Consider the following 13,089-nt stretch of genomic DNA (forward strand, 5'->3'; position numbering starts at 1 on the left):
CACAACACACCGCATAAGACAAATTTTGTTGTGTTATGCTAATTTCGCTGTGTTCTGGCTTGTTTCCGTTGCGTTGTGCGACCCACATGAAAAAATACTATAGTAATTTATAGTAAATACTATAGTGTTTTTGAACCATACTATAGTAAAGTACTTGAATTAATTTGTTGTGGTAATTCTATAGTTGCTGTGGTAATATAACATATGTAGTAATATAAACAAATTACTTTACCCAATACTGTACTAAGTATTGTACTTTCTACAACTATAGGGTATATTATACTACAGTTTACTGTAGTAAAAACTAAAGTATACTACAGTATTTATTACAGTTTATCAGTTCACTATAGTTAATACTAAAGTATGATGTAGCATTCATTAACAAAGTGTTGTAAATACTATAATATATACAGAATAATACACTTGACTATAGTATGGTTAGAAAATACTATAGTATTTACTATAAATTACTATAATATTTTTTCATGTGGGGAGTTTTGCTGTGTTGTGGTTTGTTTGCTCCGTGTTGCAAATTGTTTCCATTGTGTGGGGGCTTGTTTTCATTGTGTTGTGTGAATTTCATTGCGTTTTGGCTTGTTTCCATTGGGTTGTGCTAATTTTGTTGTGTTGCAGCTTGTTTCCGTTGTGTTTAGCTAATTTCATTGTGTTGCGGCTTGTTTACGTTGTGTTTAGCTAATTCATTGTGTTGTGGCTTGTTTCTGCTGTGTTGCGCCTTGTTTCCATTGTGTTGCGGCTTGTTTACGTTGTGTTTAGCTAATTCATTGTGTTGTGGCTTGTTTCTGCTGTGTTGCGCCTTGTTTCCATTGTGTTGTGGCTTGTTTCCATTGTGTTGTGCTAATTTCATTGTTTTGCGGCTTGTTTCCGTTGTGTTGTGCTAATTTAATTGTTTTGCGGCTTGTTTACGTTGTGTTTTGCTAATTTCATTGTGTTGCGACTTGTTTATGTTGTGTTTTGCTAATGTCATTGTGTTGCGGCTTGTTTACATTGTGTTTTGTTAATTCATTGTGTTGCCGCTTGTTTCTGCTGTCTTGCGCCTTGTTTCCGTTGTGTCGCCGGCTTGTTTCCGTTGTGTTGTGGAGACTTTGTTGTGTTGTGCACTACTGGGCCACCGTACCTTGGTGATTCATAAAAAGCAAGTCAACGGCTTACAAAGAAACAAGCAAAACTTGATTAATATCTGTGGCTCCTGACAATATACCGAGGTTTTATGAAGCCAAACGATCATTATTTACAACATTATTGGGAACAAAATTATTCTTAAAGTGATTAAAACAATATTGTTGCTCTGTAGCTGTGGTGTGGACTTCCCTATTCTCATAGAATTAGATCTTTTATTAAAACTTTATGGTTATTTGTTATAGTTATCATCCTTAGTGTGAATGAAACTGTCATTCTGGAGATTTGGTTCTTTCTGTCGTTTAAAGGGCGAGGTGGTTGACCTGTCCTGACCCTGATGCTGAGGACCTCTTCAGGATGGTTGGAGAAGTCTTTATCTTCTGGTCCAAATCTCACGTAAGTCTGTTTTTCCCTTTCTATAATTAAAATCCCATTGTCTTGTCTCATGTCTAGTTTCTTCTCGCCTCTTTGTCTCCTTGTCTCCTCCAACACATCTTTAACTTCTTTTCATATCTCATTTTGTTTCTTTTCATCTTGTCTCCTCTTGTTTATTGTACTTTCACTTCTCTTGTCTCCTTTTCTCTTGTCTTGTCACTCCTCACATTTCTTTCCACTCTTCTAATAACTATTTTATTATTCTTTACAGAATTTCAAACGCGAGGAGCAGAATTTTGTGGTGATGAATGAGATCAACAACATGTCCTTCCTCACTGCTGACAGCAAAAGCAAGATGAGCATGGTGAGTTTGTCCACTTACTGCTGCTCACATCTGTGCAAAATTGACATTTGAGTTTAAACGTTAAATGTAAAAGTTGTGTATGTTCTCCATCATGTCAAAATGTTATTTAATAAGTGCTTTCTAGAATTTTTTTAATGAAATGAAAATGGTTAGATTTGTTAAAACTCCATTTCTTCAGACGACTGCTGACCTCTTGTCCTGTTCAGGACAGACACTGTGTTTCTACTCTCACAGTGGGATTATAGATCCATTGATGTTTTTCCTGTCTGTGAGGGTTTAAGTTTTAATAGAGCTGTCTCTGTCTGTGTCCTGTCTCGCTGTGGATTCGGGGTGTGTAGGCCGGAGACGGAGAGGTCAGAACGCGTTTCTGCACGATAAAAAAGAGCTGTGCTGATCGCATGGCGCACAAGCAGGGCTTTTCATCAAACTCCCACACACTGGCAAACACACATATACACAACAGCCAGAAGTCCATACCCTCATTCATTGCCAGTGTGTGTGAGGTTTGTTGGTACTTTGTTTGATGAAAGCCCTCAGCCATAGACTTTAGTCTCAGGATCATGGCACCCCTTTTCAGCTGGATCTTTAACTCTCGCTGGATCTGAGTTCCATCGTCCTGACAGTGATTTTGATTGATGTGCCTCTGATGGATTTTGACTGCTGCAAGTTCTTGCAGACTTGTCTGGTTCCTTTTCTTTTTTTAGTGCTGTTGTCCAGTTTGATGTTAATGTCTGATGTTACTGTTTTTTCCCCACAAGCTCTGGTGGTGATGCTCCCTCACTAGGAGCAAAAAAACTCATTATCAAAAATACATTGTCAAACCATTACCCATCACTTAATCTTCACAGATTTCAGGGAAATGTATGAGCACATTGGTAATGTAGGGAGGGAACATGAGTTTTCCTATAAAGGGAACAGTTCTCATTACATCTCTCATCTAATATTTCCCTCCCTTTGTTTAATTCACTGTATCCAATTTAATGGTACTCTCCGCTTCTTACATTTGATTAATGTGACTTTTGTGTCCATTCTGTTGACAAGTTATTAATTGACATGTTACCCAAACCCAACTCACTTGCTCACTTCCCTAAAAAGTTTGTCTCTGTTAGGTGTTAGCTAGCATAATGATACTATTCACTTTACAGGATACCACCTCCTCCTCTGTGCTGTGAGGCGGCCATTAGTGTAGCACCATCTGTTATCTCCTCTCCATGGGTGCCCCTCTCTGCCTCAGAATACATTAATTTAATCTCTTTTGGTCTCATCTCCCTACTGTTATCTGCTCTCATCTAGTCTAGTCTCTTCTTTTCTCATGTCTCTTCTCCTTGTTTTCCTCTCTTGGCTTGTCTCATCTGCTTTTATCTAGGGCTAAACGATTAATTGAAATAAAATTGAACATGGTTATCAAATGTGTTTATCAAATCGCAATGACTGTGATTTACTAAAATAAACAATATGCACTATGTTTTTCAGAGTAAAGCTTAGCACTGTGTTCATTTACACGCGAGCAGCTCATGAGCCAGTGTTTTTAGTATCTCCATCTCTGCATGTGCTGAGTTTGCATCTTTTATAATATGCATTTGAAAATGCAACACATACCAAAATGTTACCAGAATTTAAATGAGAAGCATTTATAATATAATAAAAGCTCAGTGGTTTAACATCTGAACATGAAGAAAATAAGACACAAATATTAGTGTTGGAATTTTACAGTACTGTAAAATAAAATTATTATATATTTTTTATCTCTACAGTGAATTGATTGTATTACAGTAATATTTCTTCTATATATTTTGTTATAGAACAATTATAAAGATGTTCGTAAGTATTATTTTATAGTTATATTGATATGGGAGTAAAGGGAGGATAAAGGGAGTGCTGTAGCTCTGACGTCAAAACTTTTAAGACTAATTTGCCACAGGTTTCTTGAGATTTTTAAAATGGGGCTTTTCAATTCATTAGTAAAATAAGGTCTGTGGTAAACATAAATTGACGGTAGTTTGCCATTTTGTTGTACAGTGTAAATTGTACAGTTCTTCTGTAGCTACTTATTAAACATATGAAGAGTTTATTTGCAAAAACAGACTACTCTGTTTTTTTATTTTCAAAAATCATGTTTTTTTATTATGTTATCATGTTTTTATTGTGTTAGTTAGCTGAATTTTTTGTTGTTGTTATTTTTATTTAATCAAAATAACCCAACAGTTTGATTGAGATTAATTGGAATGCACAATGAAAAAACATGATTTTTGATTTTTGGAGTTTTTGCCAATGAACTTTGCATATATATATATATTTATTTTTATTTATTTTTTTATTATTATTTTTTTATATATATATATTTTAAATAAACATAACTGCTTTAAAATTCACGTTTACAGTATGGGTGTGTGTAATTGACGTTGTAGAGCAAAACATCAACGTATCGCCAATTATGTTTACCACAGACCTTATTTCACTCATGAATTTTAAAACCCATTATAAAAACCCATAGACAAAAAAACTGAGGGAACCAGGGACAAATTAGTCTTCCTGGTCTTGACGTCATAGCTGCCGAACTCTATTTTGCAGCCCTACAAACAGGCACAGCAAACCTGGAGCTCTTTAAAAAAATATATTAAATTAAATTCCACCATTTTTATTAAATAAATAAATACCACAGTTTTTATCAGAAAAAAAAACACAATTAGATTTTTTCCCCCAAATATGCAGCCCTAGTCTCATCTCCCTTCTCCTCTTATCTTGTTTAGTCTCCTCTCTTCTCCTCTCATGTCTCGTCTTGTCTCTTCTCTTCTCATCTTCATTTTGCTTTTGTCTTGCATCTCATCTCATGCTGAAAGGCCAGAGGGAGCTCTTGCTGTAGAAGGCAACAGTCATTAATGACGTCTTACAGGCACAGACTCAGAGAGTGTGTGAGGGATGGAGCGGCCCCAAAGCCTAGTGTTGTTTTTAAGTGTGCAGTGCTAAAGGGTTGGCAACCTTACACCACTAACAATGAGACTGCTGTATGTTTAGCTCTAACATTTCCTAATAGACTGACTGATGATAAAACATGTCCTTGAAGCATGGTGTTATTTTCCGTCAGTGCTAGTTTGGTCAGTTCCCCCGTTTCCTTGTTAATCTATAAAACATAGAAAGTAGCCACCATTAACACATTATTTAACAATGTAAAAGCTGTAGCTAATCATCAACTATTCAGAAAGCAAGACACTTACAGAAGGGAGATGTTTACAGAGAATTGTTTCTGTATTCACATTATTCACTTAGAAAACATCCTTCTAAAGACTGTTTTTGTCAATAAAATCAGTCTTTCCTACAACAAATCCATATTCTTTTCCCAAAACAGCCTTTTTGTGACACAAACCTGTCTTTCTAGGTAAGAGCATCCTTGTGTCAGTCTAACTCTGCAGTTTTTATAGGGTGGAGGCTCAGATGTTGAGCGGGCCAAGAAGAAGCGCCGTGGGGACCGTTATTCCGTTCAGACTTCGCTGATTGTAGCGGCCCTGAAGAAACTGCTCCCCATCGGCCTCAACATGTGCTCCCCTGCAGACCAAGAGCTCATAAACATGGCCAAGATCCGCTACTCTCTGGTATTTAGTCACATGTTTAGCCATATAGTTTGTTTAGGATAGTTGATTTACTGCTAAACAACACAAAAAAAACTCTTATACTACTGTTCAAATGTTTGGGGTCAGTAAAATGTTTTCATGTTTTGAAACGATGCCGCAAGTCTGCATTTATCAAAAATACAATAAAACTGTAATATTGTGTAATATTATTACAATTTAACATAATTGTTTTCTATCTTAATATATTTGAAATAGTAATTTATTCCTGTGATGGTAAAGTTGAATTTTCAGCAGACATTGTAGTCTTCAGTGTCACAAGATCCTTCAGAAATCATTTTAATATGCTGATTTGGTGCTCAAAAAAATGTATTGTCAATGTTGAAAACAGTTGCTGCTTAATATACTTTATGGAAATCATATTTTTTTTTAAGGTCATTTGATGAATACAAATTTTAAAAGTACAGCATTTATTTGAAATATAATTTTTTTTGTACCATTATAAATGTCTTTATTGTCACTTTTGATCAATTTAATGCATCCTTGCTAAATAAAAAATGAATATAAAAAAAGTCTTACCCCAAACCTTTGAAAGATAGTGTACATTGAATTTTATTGACTCTTTGGTTGATTTGAATGTTACAGAAAGACACAGACGAAGAAGTGAGGGAGTTTCTGCAGAATAACCTGCATTTACAGGGAAAGGTAAGTACAGACGCAGCCAAGTGAAGAAAACATCTTAAGTATTAAAGGTGCGCAGTGAAGAATAAGAGCTGAAAAGGCGTGGACAGTTATTTGTGCGCCTGACCTTATTGAATATGCATTTCTAGGAGTTTCCCTTTCAGACTCAAAATTAAAATTAAAATGAATCACACAACGCGATTTACTAATATTTGCGGTTGTCAAATTACTAGTATTTGCACCATTATTTAACGCAAAAAATTTGCGCTGCTCTTGGTAGATTGCACTGGTCATTATGGAAATTATCTGTCTGTGTTCTTTAATGTGCGCATTGTCAGTAAATCACCCACAGAATTTTACCCTCCCATCGGCGCTTTTATGGAATTGCGCTCTAACGCTAATTTGCCCTGTTTAGTAAATCTGGCCCATAATATCTATTGTTTACTCAAACTACACAGATTCATTTTGGCCTTAATAGTATTGTAACAGAAAGTAGAATAAATGTCTGGGTTGTCATCTAGTAATCATGATAATTGCGACATGGTTGAACGCTGCATAAATATGTGTGTGTTGGTGGTGAAGGTTTTATGAAGGCTGACATAATTTTCTGGATTTAGATCAGGCCTGTATGTGATGACCTTGTGTGTCTCCAAAAGTGTGTCTCCATGTCTTTGTTTTGAATTGGAACAAGTCTTTTTCTCTGTACTCACCAAAGACTACAGTAAAAGCCTGCACAGACACACACAAACACATTCAGAGCATCGCATTACAGAAAGAGCATGCTTGACATATTTCCATCTAAAACAACAGGTAAAAAAAAACACATTGAATTAATTACAAAGATGATCAATACAGTATTAAGTCACACAAGTTGTAGGACATGGCCTGGCTCTCAGGGCGGGGTGGGAGTGGGTGGGGCTTCATGCTGGGGTTGGGACGCTTGGGTGCTTTTAGGGGTGGGTTCAGCTTAAAAATCAGCCCGCTTGATGCATTGTATGTACTTGTATAATCCTTTTTGTCAACAGGGTATCATCACCACCCAATTTCAAATGGGTCACTTCGATAAATGTTCAACTCTACAGAGAACAATTTCTTCCATTTATTGTGAGATATATTATTGTTGTGAATATGCCGTAACAATATGCTACATACAATGCAATATGCTAAGTAGTCTCTAAAACATTGAAAATTAAAAACAGTCTCAGACAAGAATTCACTATACAATAACTTCTAAAAAAGTAGTCAATACTGTAGTATACTCAAATGCTTTTAGTATTGGTTTTCACTAGTGCAGTTTTAACATAAAAATAAATATTTTATACCTACCGTTCAAAAGTTGGTAAATAAAAAAAATAAAATAATACTTTTATTATTATTATTGCTATTTTATTCATGTTAATTTATTTGAACATTTACAATGTTAAGAAGATTTGTACAGTATTTCAATCAAATTTATTTGTGCGCCTGACCTTATTGAATATGCATTTCTAGGAGTTTCCCTTTCAGACTCAAAATTAAAATTAAAATGAATCACACAACGCGATTTACTAATATTTGCGGTTGTCAAATTACTAGTATTTGCACCATTATTTAACGCAAAAAATTTGCGCTGCTCTTGGTAGATTGCACTGGTCATTATGGAAATTATCTGTCTGTGTTCTTTAATGTGCGCATTGTCAGTAAATCACCCACAGAATTTTACCCTCCCATCGGCGCTTTTATGGAATTGCGCTCTAACGCTAATTTGCCCTGTTTAGTAAATCTGGCCCATAATATCTATTGTTTACTCAAACTACACAGATTCATTTTGGCCTTAATAGTATTGTAACAGAAAGTAGAATAAATGTCTGGGTTGTCATCTAGTAATCATGATAATTGCGACATGGTTGAACGCTGCATAAATATGTGTGTGTTGGTGGTGAAGGTTTTATGAAGGCTGACATAATTTTCTGGATTTAGATCAGGCCTGTATGTGATGACCTTGTGTGTCTCCAAAAGTGTGTCTCCATGTCTTTGTTTTGAATTGGAACAAGTCTTTTTCTCTGTACTCACCAAAGACTACAGTAAAAGCCTGCACAGACACACACAAACACATTCAGAGCATCGCATTACAGAAAGAGCATGCTTGACATATTTCCATCTAAAACAACAGGTAAAAAAAAACACATTGAATTAATTACAAAGATGATCAATACAGTATTAAGTCACACAAGTTGTAGGACATGGCCTGGCTCTCAGGGCGGGGTGGGAGTGGGTGGGGCTTCATGCTGGGGTTGGGACGCTTGGGTGCTTTTAGGGGTGGGTTCAGCTTAAAAATCAGCCCGCTTGATGCATTGTATGTACTTGTATAATCCTTTTTGTCAACAGGGTATCATCACCACCCAATTTCAAATGGGTCACTTCGATAAATGTTCAACTCTACAGAGAACAATTTCTTCCATTTATTGTGAGATATATTATTGTTGTGAATATGCCGTAACAATATGCTACATACAATGCAATATGCTAAGTAGTCTCTAAAACATTGAAAATTAAAAACAGTCTCAGACAAGAATTCACTATACAATAACTTCTAAAAAAGTAGTCAATACTGTAGTATACTCAAATGCTTTTAGTATTGGTTTTCACTAGTGCAGTTTTAACATAAAAATAAATATTTTATACCTACCGTTCAAAAGTTGGTAAATAAAAAAAATAAAATAATACTTTTATTATTATTATTGCTATTTTATTCATGTTAATTTATTTGAACATTTACAATGTTAAGAAGATTTGTACAGTATTTCAATCAAATGCTGTTCTTTTGAACTTTCTATTCATCATAGAATCCTGAAAAAAAATCACAGTTTCCACAAAATATTGAGCAGCACAACATTACTTTTATTTATAAATTGAAAAATGCCTTTTTTTATGTCATACTTTGCTGCCATAAGCTGATTTAGCAGTCGTGGTGTGAGGGTTTGTAAGAAAGTACAGCACCCAGCTGTATGATGTCGTTAAAACAGAGGGAAGAGCCAGTAGTATCATACAAATGTGCCTCACTGTTCAGGGAGAGCAGGTCTGCTTGCTGTAGTCTAACGTTTGTGCCAGTCAGCAAACGTGAACGGCTCAAATAACGGACACATGACTAATAGCACTTGTGGTTTGGATTATAAAGAGTGTGTAAGATGTGTAGATGAATGAAGAAAACAAGCATAAGCACTAATTAAGAAGTAAAAACTGGTATAAAAATAGTCAGTTCACCACATTTTCATTAATAATTTTAATACAAGACATTTTCTCAGGTATTCAGGGAGAAACCAAAAATAGAAACTCAAAAATAGCTTTTTTAAACTTTACAAGATAGAACTTTTTAAAACTTTACTAGATTAAATTGTAATCATCCTTCTTGTCAAATATAACTTGTATAAAATATCTATAACTAATTTATATTAAAAAAATAGTGTAATGCTTAGTGTATGAGTGTGTGTGTGTGTGTGTGTGTATGTTGGATGGTCTTGGGGAAGGGGTATTTAAAGCCCGGCATCATTATGACTGGACCGGTTTGTTTTCATCTAATAGGAGAAGGAAATGGAAAAGCAGAGGCTTCTGTACCAGCAGTCCCGTCTACATGACCGCGTAGCGGCTGAAATGGTTCTGCAGATGATCGGTGCTTGCAAAGGTACACGCACAATCACTTACAACACATGTATTTGGACTATGACAAAAACAAAAAGTAAATGCCAAGTTCTTTCATGAAACTCTAGATGGTGCAGATGAGTCGTTAACGCAAATTGATGATATTCACAGCATTCTCGGTTAAGTATGTAACCCTCGTTCCCTGAAGGAGGGAACGTAGATGTCACGTAGGCCTCCGTAACTGACAAAGAGCTGATCTGAGGTCCTGAAGCTTTGTGTCCGGTCTACGTACCATCTCAAGGCTCGGACGGCACAAAGCAAAGCTAGGGCTGGGTCTGCCTCCTCCGGGGGCAGCGCTTGCAGGCTCACCAACTGATCCCTGAAGGGAGTAGTGGGAACTTTGGGCACATAGCCGGGCCAGGGCCTCAGGATTACCTGGAAGTTAGCCGGCCCAAACTCTAGGCACGATTCGTCGACCAAAAATGCGTGCAGGTCCCCTACCCTCTTGATGGAGGCCAATGCAAGCAGGAGCAGATTTCTATTCATTGATAGAAACTTCAGATCAACTGACTGCTAAGGCTCAAATGGGCCCTGCTGTAGTGCTTTGAGCACTAGAGGCAGGTCCCAAGAGGGTATAGAGGGGGGCGGGGAGGATTTAACCTTCTCGCCCCCTAAGAAATCTGATGACCAGGTCATGCTTCCCTACCGACTTCCCTTCCACGGGGTCGTGGTTAGCAGCAAACGCACAACATAGACTTTAAGGGTGGAGGGAGACAGCCTTCACTCCAACCCGTGCTGCAAAAAGGACAGCACGACTCTGATCGGACTTCTTCGGGGGTCTTCTCAGTGAGAAGAACACCACTCGACGAACAGGTTCCACTTCAAGGCGTAAGCGTGTCTCGAAGATGGAGCTTTCACCGAAGTGATGGTGTCAACTACCACCTGGGGTAGGTCACCTAGAACCTCCGCGTCCCATCCAGGGACCTGACATGAAGTTTCCAGAGGTCTGGACGTGGGTGCGTCTCTGAGTCAGTAGATCTTTCCTCAGAGGAATCTGCCAGGGAGGGGCTGTCACGAGGAGCATTAGTTCTGGGAACCAGGTCCGAGTGGACCAGTAAGGCGCCACAAGCAGGACCTACTCCTCGTCCTCCCTAATCTTGCTCAGCGTCTGTGCGAGAAGGCTCACTGGGGGAAGCGCATACTTTCGCCGGCCCCGCGGCCAGCTGTGTGCCAGTGCGTCCATGCCGAGTGTTCCCTTGGTCAGGGAGTAAAACAACTGGCAGTGAGAGGTCTCTGGAGAGGCAAACAGGTCTACCTAAGGGGCTCCAAATCAGCTGGACCGTCTGGGGATGAGTCTCAATTCTCCGGGGAGCGCAGCTCGTGACAGCTCATCAGCTGCACGGTTGTGCACACCCGGAATGTTAATGGCACAAAGCGACCTCAGATGCTTCTGACTCCAGAGGAGGAGGTGGTGGGTGAGTTGCGTCATGCGACGGGAGCATAGACCACCTAGTCGGTTGATGTACGCAACAGTTGCAGTGTTGTCCGCGCGGACCAGCACATGCTTGCCTCGTAAGCGCCCTCTGAGACGGTTCAAGGCAAGGCGTACTGCTAACAGCTCTAAGCAGTTGATGTGCCAGTGCAGTTGGGTGCCCGTCCAAACCCCCAACACTGCATGCACGCCGTATGTGGCCCCCCAGCCGGTGGTAGATGCATCCGTGTAAACCACAGCATGCCTGGAGACTTGTTTTAGGGGCACTTCTGCCCAGAGAAACGCAAGGTCTAACCACAGGGTGAAGGTTTGGCGGCAGGCCGGTGCGACTAGGACCCGGTGCTGCATTTCCACGCCCACCTCGGGACTCGGCCATAAAGCTAGTGTTGAAGTGGTCTCATATGAAGCAGCCCCAGTGGTGTAACTGCCGCTGCCATATGCCCCAGGAGCCTCTGAAACTGTTTCAGTGGGACCGCCGTCCTGCTCTTGAACATATTCAGGCAGTTCAACACTGACTGAGCACGTTCCTGCGTGAGGCGTGCTGTCTGTTCGACCAAATCCAACTCCATACCGAGAAAAGAGATCCTCTGCGTCGGGGCTGAGGTGCGAAAGCACCAATTCCCTGTGTTCGCACAAATTATCCTGAGACTGAGCTAGTATGAGGCAGTCGTCGAGGTAGTTGACTTTTGTGAAGACACGGGGTGACAGGGATAGCCCGAAGGGCAGGACCTTGTACTGATATGCTCGTCCTTCGAACGCGAACCGCAGGAATGGCCTGTGGCACGAAAGGATCGAAACAAGAAAGTATGCATCCTTCAGGTCGATTGCTGCAAACTCATCTTGGGGATGGATGCACCCCGAAGATGCGCTTCTGCGTGAGCATCTTGAACAGTAGCTTGTGAAGGGCCCAATTCAAGACACGCAGATCCTAGATTGCTCCTAACCCACCGCCTTTCCTGGGTACAATGAAGTAAGAGATGGCGCTCCTGGACCACCATAGTTGACATCATATGGCCCAGAGACCGCGCAGTGACCTTCGTTGCATGTGGCACGAGGTCAGTAGTTCTCGGAGTTCTCTGAGAACTTCTGTGTCGTGACCACCCTCGTGCAGGTCCTTCAGTGCCTTGGCCTGATGAATGTGCAATAACAGCATGGCTTGTAAGGTGGAGGCATCTTCCCCGCAGGCCGCATAAGCACTGCCGATCAGAGCTGACGTGAACCTACAGGCCCGGGAGGGAAGTGACGGCTTGCTCCGCCAGGTGGCAGTGGTATTTGGACACAATTGCATCGCTACCGACCGCTCCACCGGAGGGACTTCCCTATATCCCCGCGCTGCCCCACCATCGAGGCTGGTGAGGGAGGATGAGCCACCACGGCGGTTTCTGGCAGTGAAAGGTGCCGTCCACAACCCAGTGAGCTCATCATGCACCTCCAGAAAAAAAGGCACCGGGGTGGGGCCCTGAGAACCAGCGTGAGCCACCCCGAGAAACCAATCGTCCAGCCTCGAGGGTTCGGGATGTGGTGGAGGCTTCCAATTGAGCCCAACCCTCTCGGCGGCCCCAGGCAAGCATAGCCACCATTTCCGGATCTGCTTGATCATCATCTCCCGAAAGGTCTGGCTCACCCTCCGATGCAGCGGTCGACATCCGATCTTCGGGGGGGAGCACCGAAGGATAGGAGTGGTACCCCACGAGAGGGTCCAGCCCGTGCCTTGGGCAGCTCCACTGGCTGCAGAGTGCCAGTGGAAGGAGTAGCCCTCAGAGGTTGGTTCCTCGGAGGGGAATTCATCACTGTCATTGTAAGACCAGCCAGGTGACTGCCAGAAGTAGGGCCCCCCCCCCCCCCCCCCCCCCCCC

General features: G+C 40.6%; 1 protein-coding gene across 1 annotated transcript in view; it reads left to right on the top strand.

Moving 5' to 3' along the window:
* LOC107596888 (ryanodine receptor 1-like) overlaps positions 1-13,089 on the top strand; it is a 112,156-nt gene that overhangs the window by 72,001 nt on the left and 27,066 nt on the right. Inside the window, exons 63-69 of the mRNA XM_016287746.1 lie at positions 1,446-1,533; positions 1,784-1,876; positions 2,215-2,229; positions 5,296-5,466; positions 6,088-6,151; positions 8,451-8,569; positions 9,685-9,784. Coding sequence (XP_016143232.1) covers positions 1,446-1,533; positions 1,784-1,876; positions 2,215-2,229; positions 5,296-5,466; positions 6,088-6,151; positions 8,451-8,569; positions 9,685-9,784 — 650 coding nt within the window. The remainder of the gene's footprint in view (positions 1-1,445; positions 1,534-1,783; positions 1,877-2,214; positions 2,230-5,295; positions 5,467-6,087; positions 6,152-8,450; positions 8,570-9,684; positions 9,785-13,089) is intronic.

The sequence above is a fragment of the Sinocyclocheilus grahami genome, unplaced genomic scaffold, assembly GCF_001515645.1.
Source record: "Sinocyclocheilus grahami isolate Dianchi unplaced genomic scaffold, SAMN03320097.WGS_v1.1 scaffold224.1, whole genome shotgun sequence".
NCBI lineage: Eukaryota > Metazoa > Chordata > Actinopteri > Cypriniformes > Cyprinidae > Sinocyclocheilus > Sinocyclocheilus grahami.